Genomic DNA, 13,101 nt, shown 5'->3' on the forward strand with positions numbered 1-13,101 from the left:
TGAAAGTGAACCACATCACCGATGTGAACGACATCACTGAATTTGACATAATAAGATAGTGTCTCGACAAATCAATACACGTTATAAAAAGATAACACTATTATTTGACATAATAAGACTGCGTTTTGACAAGTCAACACCACATTTGAACATAATAACACGACTGTCTGACATAATATGACTGTCTTTTGACAAGTCAACGCCACATTTAGACAAGTTAACACGACTGTTTGACATAATAAAACTGTGTTTTGACAAGTCAACACCACATTTGGACAAGATTTCACGACGGTTTGACATAATAGGACTGTATTTTGACAAGTCAACACCTCATTTGGACATGATAACACGACGGTTTGACATAATAGAACTGTATTTTGACAAGTCAACATCAAATTTACACAAGATAATACTACGGTTTGACATAAAAGGACTGTGTTTTGACAAGTCAGCACCACATTTGAACATGATAACACGACTGTTTGACATAAAACGACACCTTCTTAAGAATACAGAAAGAAATGTGACAACGTAAGACAGCTATGGCGTTCCATAATACGCAGTCTGTGTGGTAGCGCTTCAATGCGTTTTAGTGAAATTTGATCTGTAAAATAGCTATGACTAGACGATTTTAATAGATGATTACACCTAGAGAGAGTGTGACTCTTGTTTTTATAAATAGGGGCGTTAAAAGAATGAAACTTATGTAAATGGATTATAATTCGTAAAAGGAAGGTAAGCAATTTAACAATGGAAGAAACGTATGTGTTGAGATTAAAAGTGAAACAAAGCTAATTACTGGTAAGAAAGACTATGACATGTACAATATCAAATCGAGATAATGTAATGCTGCCTCCGTTATCGACAACATTTTCAGTTCGGTATAAGCAGTGGTGTAAAAAATATGACTTAATAATGTGTTGTCGCAATTTTCAACACCGCTGGACAATTCATGACTGTATTTAAGAAAACTTTGATGCAAGAGGTCGAGTTTAGCTTGTTTTTCTGTATATATAGGCACTGTACCAGAACTATGACGATGGGGCTCGGAATAGATACCTACTTTGAGGCACAACTCGTCGGTCGAAAAGATGAACTTCGCGATTTGAAAGCTGCATGGAACAAAAAATTAAGAATGTTCGGAATTTTTGGGATGCGATCTGTTGGTACATCAAGGCTAGCGAAGGAGTTTCTGGCTAGTGTCTCGGGCCAATATGATGAACTAGTCTACGTTAACCTAAAGGAGACCAGCGACCTTGCCGCGATGTACGTCAATATATGCGCTCAGGTAACTGTTTCTATTGAATCTCGTCCAACCGATGTCAAGTCGTGGGAAAGCATGATTGTCTCTGCTGTTTCCACTAGAAAAACGCAATACGTGTTCTTTTTTGACAACGGCGAATACTTTCTTGACGAGGGAGCCGAAACTCGCGACCCTCTTCAAGATCTCGTTGTTGCTCTTATAAAACAGAACAATATCAAAATTATGATTACTTCTTCAACGACGTTCCAGCTGGCGAGTTTGTGTGGTTTGTACCACGTGTGCGAGCTGCAACCGCTAAAGCCAGCAGAGACATTGGAGTTACTGAGAGCCGAAACACCCGGGATGGACTTCGGCGAATACTTGAAACCTATTGCTGAACTGAGTGAAGGTTTACCGCGTTTGATTTTTATGATAACGTCTGAGCTTCGATGTGACGGAGGCATGTTGACGCCGAAGGATATGGCACCACTGCTAGCGGAATACAGACTGATGGTCCTTAGTCGAGAATTTTACCCCGCGAAGATAGAGTTGGTAGGTGCCTCTTACACTACACGTAATAGTAAATTTAATTGACCGAGGAGCTTTGGTAATCAGTTGATTGTACATGTGTATTAATTTCTAACAAATTAACGTAAGTACAGATACTAGAATTGTGCATGGAATTGTGTGTTTTTAATGGGTTACAATATGTTAGTTTTAGCGTTACCGAAATATCCAATATTTAAGGTGACATACTCAAGCATTAAAAAAATGTTGTATCACTATGTCAGCTGACATTTACCGGCAGTTCATCACGCGCTTGAGTCCCGTGCTTCAGAGACGGTTCTCGGCATTGGATTATATCCCAGGCTCGTTCACTGCAGAAGAGGCCAGATCGCTCCTCGGTAAGTTTTACACTAAACCAAATGAACAGATGTTTTTAGCCACATGCTCAAGAAAATGTTCGCGAAGTCGACAATATTGCAGGCTGATTAATGCCAGGATATACCGATCGCATAGATGTAACTTTAAAACTATACCTGACGTAAAAACGGAGTTGGCTTATTAACGTCAGAGAGTTGAGATCGGTTACATTTTAGATGCGTTAGTTGCTGAAAAGGTAAATCGCTACCAAGTTATTGGTGAACTAAAGCAAGAAAAAAGTTGGTCTTTCAAACAACCACACTATTTGTTTAAGACCCAAGCTTACTTATTGTATGCGTTAATTGTTGACCGCTGAGTTTTCAGTATTTATTACTCAAGGTTGTGGTGATGAATTTAAATGTGATGCGTTCTGAGAAAACTGGGCTTAATGCATGTGCGTAAAGTGTCGTCCCAGATTAGCCTGTGCAGTCTGCACCGGCTAATCAGGGACGACATTTTCCGCCTAAATTGGATTTTTGCTAAGAAGAGACTTCATTTAAACGAAAAATGTAATAAAGCGGACTGCACAGGCTAATCTGGGACGACACTTTACGCACAAGCATTATGCTCAGTTTTCTCAGAACGCGACTTAAATGTGGTGCTATGCGTTCATTCGTGTGTGTGTTCAATGAATTGCGTGGATCTGGATAAAGTTCGTCACCTAACAATGTCCAATCAACAACAAATTATGTTGTGTATGCATTGAAATTACGCATGTAGGTGAATACCAGTGTGTTATATTGATGCCCAATGCCTAATGTGATAAAGGTCCAAATGATATGCGTCGAAGCATTGTTTCGTGAAGTACAAATATGAAACGTGTTTACTTTTTTTCGGATACTTGCCAGCAAAAAGTCCACGGACTAGTAACAGTTCTATTCATGATTTCTTTTCAAGATGTCTGTTCGTAATGACATAATAAATCTAATGCACTCAACTTCTATTGCAGATTTCCCGACGGAAGTGATGGTGAAGAACAACGTTCTGGTCCCCAAACGTAGGCGTCACTTCATTACCTATGATCCCGCGAATAAGCGTTTCAACATACAGGGAATCTTGCGGGAGTGTCTCAAGACATTTTTTGCTTTGCGGAACACTCCAGGTAATTATAAGTACATAGTTCTCTTGCCCTTTGTATCAACCGATTAAGTTCGCTGAAAACCCATACAGATGGTTCTTGTCATGCCATTAAATTATGTGGTATTGGAGCCAATAATGACATTTTTGGGGCCTTTTCCGTACAATAATATGCCCATCTGGATGCGTTTGGTTCCTTGACCTGTAAATAAATAAATTTAAGGGCTTTTTGACGTAAGTATTACACAATGATTAAAATGCTGCTTTATTTTGCTCATGCTAGATTGACACGGACAATATATTTTATAATTGTGCAAATGTACAAATGTATGTTGATATGTATGTATGTGTATTTAATCGGCGCCTTATATTATTTTATCTTTGTTGTGAACATATTCTGTATTATTAACAATGTTAAATTAATGAACCAATGCAATAACGAAATTTGTAAAACGGGGATTTCAATACATTTTAAATACTAGGTGTAGCAGGAAAATTCGCCTTTAAACAATAAAAGTTTAACTAGTAAAAACAGCGCAGAGGATGTTGTGTCCGCCTAGAGTCAGGTTGTCTCGGTATCGATCCCCAATCTGGCGGAGATTTCAAAATGTAAAGCTCTTAAGAAACAAAGTACTGGTCTTTTACAGGCAACGGATTCGAGATTGTCTCAACAAGGCTTATAAACAGTTCTTAATATTTTCAGAAATCCGCAAGCGTTTTTGCCAAACGTTCACGGAGGTAATGACTAGCATATCTCGACGTTTTACGTCTCATGAGTATGCGAGCGCCTTGGCGGACTTTGCATTTGAGCAGCCCAACCTGCAGAAGCTTTTGCTGGAGATACAGTACACAACACAGGACACTTACACGTTCTTTATTCGGATCGCTACTGAGTCCACAGAGTTTATCGAAAAATATCTCGCAGGTAAAGCAATATACTGACTCGATGCAATAAATGAGCCGCGTCATGCGAAAATGGGTCTTATGTCACATGCGGCCAGTGTAGCTCTATACCAGCCTGCGCATCCTCGCAGTCTCGTCAGCAGCTACCATTTTCGACAAAAGGACACGCAATGCGTCATGTTTTCATTCGCGAAAAGGATTTCTGTGGCCGCATATAGCATAAGACCCATTTTCGCATTAGGCGGCTCAAATATTCTACACTCCTCCCCAGCTATTGTTAAAGCCCTAGTCCACAAATGCTTAAAAAAGGATTATACATGCGTATGAATTAAATCAGAAGAACGGAACATCACGATTTGATTGAATGCTGTTACCCTCTTTACAGTGGTTTAGGTGACACAAATATTACTGAAAGTCAAATAAATATTTTCGAAAATCTAACACGATCGTAGTCTGGTTTAAAAGCGTTTGATTTAGCAAACACTAATTTTATAGGCCACCAATTTTACAAAAAAATCGCACGTGCTTTAAAAAAAAATCAGTTTATTTTAAATTCAAGATGAAGTTAATTAATTCATTGGTAAAAAATGAAGAAGCAATATGGCGCCACGTTTATGCTAAAATGTACGTTTCTTATCGTTTAATTTCAATCACGCTTTAAATTGTATGTAACATGAAATCGTAAATATGTTGAGTAAATTTACGTTTCCCAAAACCTTATTCAGAAAATTTCAGATGTACGCTTCAGTATGGTCGTTTCAACGCACACTTTCCGACAATTCTCTAAATCCGCTTTCGAAACATGTCGTGCCACATAAATTTTTACAGATGACTACACCGTTGTTTTTCCTCCTGTGTGAGCAGAACAAAATGCGTGTCGTGTTAGTATTGAACATAATTTATATATTACTACCCCGGATGTGTGTCGCCTATAAAGAGCACTTACAGCATGGGGCCGCTTTCTTTATTTTTGTTCAGACGGATAGGAGCTAATGCTGTATATGTAATGGGTAATATCTACTCCTTTGCAACAAAGCTCTATCTATTATTGAACAGAGTATGTTATCATTGTTTTCCGAATTTCTGCGTCGTTTGTTATCAATAGATGCTACTCGACTTTCATGGTCTTATTTGACTTCAGTCAAATTTCATATAATTAAAGCATATTAGTAACTCTGAACTTTGAGCTCGAAGTTAAAAATCGACTAACGATGCCTTCCAAGTCTGCTCTCATCCACGTTAGATTTCTTAAAGGGTCCTTTTCACAGATTTTGGCATGTTTTGAAGTTTGTCATTAAATGCTTTTTATTGATAAATGTAAACATTGGATATAAAAAGCTCCAGTAAAAAATCAAGAATAAAATTAAAAACAGAAAAAGGTTACCCTCAGCAGGACTCGAACCACTGACTCCTGGAGTCCTGGAGTAAAAAGTCTACCACTTAGACCACTCGACCATCCTTCCGGATATAATATTGGACGTATTTTATACTTTATATAAGCAATCCTCTTAGTTTTTAAATCGTCAAAAGATGCATATATTAATGGATATGTTAGAGCTTGGTAAATGTTGTTACAATTTTTGAGGGGGGGAGTTCATAAGTTCACCACACAGTATATGTACTCTACATTTTATTTACACACTACGAGAATAAATATATACACAATGAATAAGTCTCTCATACTCCTTCTCTCTTTACATTTCAACGGTCCATTCAACTCTCCTCAGCCTCTCTCTCAACCTGGCTTTTCATACAATTCTGCCCACCCTCCCATATTTGGATTTGTGGACAGACACAGATAGGACTTAGCATTTAATTGGTATTTATTATTGCAAGTGTTGACATATTTGACAAGCAGACTCTGCGAGCACCAGAACAGACCAGATTTGCTAATCTTTATTACAAAATGATGACCAACTGGTATCCTGTTCTGGTAACAAATGCCCATCATGCCACATGGCATCAAACAGAGCAGTCTAAATTGAAATCATATACTAAAATTACAACACTCCCCTCACCTTAGCTTCTTAATTGTCCTCAATTAAGCCAAATAGTTGCATACATGACTAAATAGCCAGACTCACACTCACAACATATTAAACGGAAACTATTATCAAAACACTTTATATGAATATAATATTACATCACAAATCTACAGATACAAATAAACTATATGTATTATTAATACTTATATTAGAAACCTTCTACAAACAAGGAATTTTACTATGAAATGATGATACATTGTGATAATACATAACATCATAAGAATCATCCCTTTTGAATTACTTGTACATGATTAGAAACCTCCACAACAAGGAATATTACTTGTAAATTACTACATGACATGGCATTAAACATCCATATACATTGCCTTGTATTGCAAATAACTTCTCAATAAAAATTACACAGATCTATCCATCAATATAATGAATCATTAAAAGTATTGTCCTTTTAATTAACAACAAACACATTCAAAGAAATATTATTCTTCAACATCATGCATTACTAGTATATCTAAAACATCGTAACAGTTTGATTATATGAAAGCAAGAATATACATTCTTAGTCATATGCAAAGTAAACACTCTGTTTAATAAGCACATCTACAAAATCTTCTTTTATTGTCCAACTTATCACTTGAAAGTCTTAATATTTAGTTGCACATATTCACACAATCACACATATCACTATCACACAAGTCCTAAAATGCATCCGCGTTAAGTGCCTTACACTTATTACTTTAAAATAACATTAACGAATGTATAATTTAGGCACAACAATTTTGTTAAGTTCATACAATTATAAGTAGCAGTCGTCCTGCTTAATTGTCCTGTGCGCCTTACTTATTAAATGAACATATGGCTATATTATAAACAATTCTATAAGAGTATGGCGCAATGTTTGATTCTGGAAAAGAATAAATCCAAGTGTACACGGTTTTAAATCCAGGGAACTTTTCAAACACTCCGTAAAAACTCACTTAATCCAACAAATTAGCACAAAATATATACCAAAGTCATTGGTTTGGAATTATATACTCTAAATTAAACACTATAAGAGTGCACACAGTGACACTACATATTCCATTTGTTGCACTGGAGACACACACATGAAGAATCAATTTGTGCTCTTAGGTGTAACATGCTGACAGATTCCAGTTTGATCTGTAGGGTAAAAGTTGAACTGCTCGGAAATGTAAACAACGAACCATTAATTGATGACCACTTTATCAGCTAAACGGCCGTTAAATCAGGCTGTTGTCTGGCACTAGCTTTGATAACGGTGAACTGGATTTCTTTGACGAAGACTCTTACGGGGAATAATAACATCTTTCTTGACCTTGCTAGATGTCTTTGATGATACCTGCTCTGCACTCGTGTTTCCTTTGTTTTCTGGTGTCTTCAACAGGTCATGACCTTGAACGCACCAGTCAGGGAATCTATTGCCTGTGTACGGCTTCAATCTGTCATGATGTACAACTTTAACATGTGATCTTCTGCCTTGTTTTAATGTGAACAAAATGTCGCTGATTTTTCTTTGAATTTGATAAGGTCCTTCCCATACATTTGGCGTTATTTTCTTTGATAGTCCTTTATATTTTGAAGTATTAATGCACAACACCAAGTCCCCAACTTTATAATTATGTTTACTAATTCGTGAATCATAATCCTTCTTTTGACGAACTGCGTTTTTCTTGAGTGTCTCTCTGACAATTTGATACACATAAAATAGCTTTTCCTGAAGTTTATTTACATATTCCACTGAACTGTCAGTTGTATTCTTTTTCACGATGCAGCCCAACGATATTTCTGCTGGTGTAGTCACTTCCCGACCCAACATTAGCATGTTTGGTGTAAATCCGGTGGCATCATGCTCACAGCTACGATATGCTGACGTTATTAGATTCAAGTCTTCATCCCAATTAGTTTGATTTTCATTTACATAAGTTGAAATCATATTTTGGAGCACCTGATTGAACCGCTCTGGAGCACCATTAGCCATGCCTCTATAACCAGAGGTTCGTGTTTGATTGATTTGCAATAAGCGACAAACTTCCTTGAACAGATTAGACTGGTAATTCGAGCCTTGATCCGAATGAATGTCTAAGCACATTCCATATCTTGAAAGAAATTCATACACTATTTTTGTTGCTACTGTACTTGCCAATTGATCCTTCATTGGGTACACTTCAACCCATTTTGTGAAATTGTCGATTACTACAAGGCAATATCTATTCCCATTTTCAGTTTCCGGTAATGGACCCATAATGTCTGTTGAAAGTCTATCCATTGGGTATCCAACGGTGTATTCTGTCAATGGACTTCTAGGTGTTTTTGCTGGCCGTTTCCGCTTTGCACATTTTTCACAAGACTTGATGTGACGCTTTATGCTGTCTTTCATTTTGTACCAAAAGAATTTAAGTTTAATCTTCGAATGAGTCTTATCAATGCCCAAATGTGCACCCGTATTTGAGTCATGTGCTGATATTAAAATTTCTCTTTGCATTACTCTTGGGACTACCAATAGAGGACATTCTTCACTTGTTTTCAAAATGAATTTCTTGAATAACACACCGTCGATCAAGGTTAGTAAGTCCCAATCTAGCCATAAATTTCGAACACTGGGTGAATAGCCAGAAACAGTGTCTCTTGGAGGTCTTTGGCAGTCAGATTTAAGCCACTGCACAACAACGCCAATATCTGGATCCTGCTGTTGTAGTCTGGCCATTCTCTGTGGTGAACAGTTAACTGTGCCGAATTTGACAAGACTTTTAACAGAAGATGGCAATTCACCTAATGTAAGGGCTCTGTCTTTATTCTGCATTTCGTAGTTTCTGTCACCCGACTTTGAACTGTGATCTGCATCAGGGTTGTCAGAATTGTTATGGAAGCGCAGTCGGGAGATCCGGTAGCGACAATATTTCCTAATTCTGATTAATCCACAATACATGATACTTGCACAGTTGAACAACTTCATCACCAGAAGCTGTAGCAGCACGAATATCCAACTCCAGAATCCGGATTCCTGAAGTTTGACTCTAGAAACTCGTGCTTTTGACGACCCCGAAGTTTGTGCTGTCTCAGCATTGCATTTGGCAAATAAAGGAACCGCGTCGTCAAACTGAGAGAAATCTGACCACTGCTTATGTTTCCTCGAACATGTGTCACAACCTTTACATGGTAGCTCCCCTAGTGTTAAATGTCCTTCATAACACTCACATGCTCCTGGTTCACTGGGTATTCGACTAAGGCTGTCCACATTAACATGTTTTCGGCCACTTCGGTGTTGTATCCGAAAATCGTACTGCGATAACACTTCCAACCATCTTGCCATTTGATCTGTTGGTGATCGGAATGACATAATCCATCTTAAACTGGAACAATCAGTCCGTAAAACAAACTCTTTACCCATTAGGTAATGTCTGAACTGTGTCACAAATGTAACAACAGCCAAAAGCTCCCTTCTTGTTGCACAGTAACGACGCTGGCATTTATCAAGTGATTTGCTTGCAAAGATGATAGGTTTTTCGACATATTCCTTGGCAACTTCACACCACTGCATCTGACTTAAACATCCACCAATCGCGAAATTACTAGCATCAGTATCAACAATAAATATTCCGTCATCCTGTGGATACGACATGACTTCCTTTCCTGTCAACACAGTTTTCAGATCCACAAATGCACTTTCTTGTTCATCGCCCCAATTAAACGCTCGACCGGCCTCCATCAAGCTATTAAGAGGTGCGGCACGATGACTAAATCCTTTTATGAAGCGTCTGTAATAGGAACAAAAACCAAGAAATGACCTTAAATCACTTAGATTTCGAGGTCGAGGCCACTGGCGAACGGTTGACACTTTTTCGTCATTCGGGCGAATTCCATCACAGTCAATTGTGTGGCCAAGTATATCAATTTGTTTTTGAAGAAGGTGACACTTGCTAGGTTTGAGTTTCATATTTCCCTTTTCTAACCTTCCCAAAATTACATCGAGTCTCTGAATGGCTTCTTCAAACGTTTTCGCATATGAACAAATGTCATCTAAATAAATTATTAGTGTTTTCCATTGAAGACCTTTGAACACTAAATCCATACACCTTTGAAAAGTTGCTGGCGATCCATGAAGACCTTGTGGCATGGTAACATACTGATACAGTCCCCCATGGGAAGTGCAGAATGCAGTTTTCTCCCTATCTGCAGCATTTAATTCAATTTGATAAAATCCACTTAACAAATCCATGGATGAAAACCACTTATTTCCACCCAAACTTTCCAAACATTCGTCTATCCTCGGTAGAGGGTATGCAATCTTTTTCGTTACCTCATTCAGGCGTCTATAGTCACACACTACGCGAACACCTCCATCTTTCTTTCTTATAAAACACAATGGTGCTGACCATGGACTGGTGCTTTCTTCAATAATACCCATATCTAATTGCTCTTGAATTATTTTATTTTCCTGGTCTATAAATGTTCTAGGTACTCGTCTTGGTGGTATTTTAATTGGTCGTATATCCATCGGTGTCTCAATATAATGTTTCACTAGTGATGTTCTTCCTAAATCAGTTGGCGAATTGGAGAAAGTCTTCTTATATTTTTCCAAGAGACGTAATAAACTCTCTTTTTGTGAATCGTTCAGATTTTGCGACGATCTTTCATACAAGGCTTTTAAATCATCACTCCATAATGTCATATCTGGTATAATATTACTCAAGTTTTCACTAGCACAGTTCTCTGAATTTAAATCGACATTTTCTTTCAATAATTCATTAGAGTCAATTTCTTGTAAAAATCCCAGTGTAGCACCTTTAACCAGCGTAACATTCCTCGAAGAAGTATTCACCAGCCTAACAGGTATTTGATTGCTTTTAACTGTCCCCGGGGAAATTAAAGTGTGCCCTAATGATATCCCATTTGCAGGCTGTTTATTTAACACAGGGCATAGCATTCCAAGTGGTGAGTTAATTGACCCGAGATTTATTGCCTGTCCAGGTATTATGCACTCCGAATTGGCTGGAATATTTACCTTGGCTCGTGTAGTGACCCTAACTGCCCTCAGAGATATTTTCTCCACAATTGTTTTACACCTCTTCCCATTCAAACGTAATCCATTCTTAGCACTTAATTGATAATCATAGTCATATAGAAAATCCATACCTATTAGTCCATCTTCACGAATTGGTGCAACAAACACAGTATATTCAAACCACTGTCCGCATGATTTAAACGATATTTTACACTGTCCATCTAAAGCTAAAATCCCATCATCCGCTACTTCAAGACGCACTGACGGATCAACTTTCATAAGTTCCGGTCGTTTGTCTATTGGTATCTTATTGTACACGCCAGTTGATATAATTGTTGTACATGCACCTGTGTCTATAACAAAATTCACATTAAGAGACTCACACAATTTAACAGGTAAAAGCACAGTAAGTCCATCACTACTAGTACTTCTACATTTAATTGTCTGAAAATGTTCGCCTGTCTGTGAGACCAATGCTGGGCCGTTAGCCTTGGTCTGCCCTAGTTTTCCGAACGGTTATGGAACACATCTGCAGTACATTCAGATGCGAAGTGCCCACGGCGGTGACATTTAAAACATTCAATGTCTTTTCTGTCACGTGTTGAATTTCTCTGCCTTTGGTCACCATTCTTACTATTTAGCTTGTTTGCTAAATTATCAATCTTCTTTCCGAGATTTGTTTTTATATCCCGGCCAAACTCTTGAAGTCTTGCTTCTGTCACGTAATCGCCTTGCTGTGGTTTCGACTCGACGCTTCTAACACGCGCCCCTTTAACCTCTTCCCGTAAGCTCTGGTACGTCTCCAATAAATCACGAGCTTGATCGATTGTTTTGGGTTCCTTCATTCCTATGAATACTGCTGCTTGTGTATCGTACAGCCCCTTGAGGAAGTGACGTATGCTTATAGTTTCCCGCGTTTCATAATCAGCGGTTGGAAAACCCTTCAACACAAGTCGTTTGATATCTGACACATATTCTGCTAATTTCTCTTTATCCTTGTTGAAACGCTTGACTTCAAGTTCAGCAACATAAGATGATACTGAACGGAAATCCTTAAACCGCAACTCCAATGCTGATTTCAACATGTCATAATTGTTCAGCGTTTCTGTTGCAAGCTGCCGAAAAGTATATTCAGCTGCTTCTCCTCGCAAACTGTTTTTGAGACGAAACAGTCGTTCGTGTTCATCCCAATTGCATGCGTTGACCATCTCAGAGAACGGATGTATAAAGCTCTCCCAAGAAGACTTCCCGTCAAACAACAGTTGTCTGGGCATAGGAACCTCATAATTACGTCGTTCTGCCCCACTGCTTGTGCGCCTCTGACTACCATAGTGAGACTGTTCACGCAACACACTATTTTCTTGCTGAAGGTCATTGATCTGTTTTTCTTTATCTGTATTAATGTCATTTATACGTTGTTGATATTGTCTCACAAGTTCATCTCGTTGGTGCACGGCTGCTTCTTCACCAGTCCTTAATCTTCTTTCTAATTGTGCATTTTCCGTCTCCGCTAAACGTAACTTTTCTCGCAATTGTATTAATTCATCATCAACATCAACACTGTCTTCACCATTGCAAGAGTCTTTCTCATTTTGGCGTTTTGGTCCCATGTCTCTGCTTAAAATATTATCAACTAATCCATATAAAACAAATATGCGACGTGTTAAAGTCTTAATAACTGACACAATTATATAATAAGCACTTTCCTCACAAGCGTGTTAAAGTCCTTATCCCGACGCTGCCACCAGTGTTACAATTTTTGAAGGGGGGAGTTCATAAGTTCACCACACAGTATATGTACTCTACATTTTATTTACACACTACGAGAATAAATATATACACAATGAATAAGTCTCTCATACTCCTTCTCTCTTTACATTTCAACGGTCCATTCCACTCTGCCTCAGCCTCTCTCTCAACCTGGCTTT

The 13,101-nt window shown here is 38.1% G+C and overlaps 1 protein-coding gene across 1 annotated transcript in view; it reads left to right on the forward strand.

Moving 5' to 3' along the window:
• The first annotated feature begins 621 nt into the window (after positions 1–621).
• Positions 622–13,101, forward strand: part of LOC127878394 (uncharacterized) — a 42,966-nt gene continuing 30,486 nt past the window's right edge. The window contains exons 1-5 of the mRNA XM_052424920.1: positions 622–735; positions 1,018–1,817; positions 2,035–2,148; positions 3,117–3,269; positions 3,948–4,169. Coding sequence (XP_052280880.1) covers positions 1,034–1,817; positions 2,035–2,148; positions 3,117–3,269; positions 3,948–4,169 — 1,273 coding nt within the window. The 5' untranslated portion in view covers positions 622–735; positions 1,018–1,033. The remainder of the gene's footprint in view (positions 736–1,017; positions 1,818–2,034; positions 2,149–3,116; positions 3,270–3,947; positions 4,170–13,101) is intronic.

The sequence above is a fragment of the Dreissena polymorpha genome, chromosome 4, assembly GCF_020536995.1.
Source record: "Dreissena polymorpha isolate Duluth1 chromosome 4, UMN_Dpol_1.0, whole genome shotgun sequence".
Lineage (NCBI taxonomy): Eukaryota > Metazoa > Mollusca > Bivalvia > Myida > Dreissenidae > Dreissena > Dreissena polymorpha.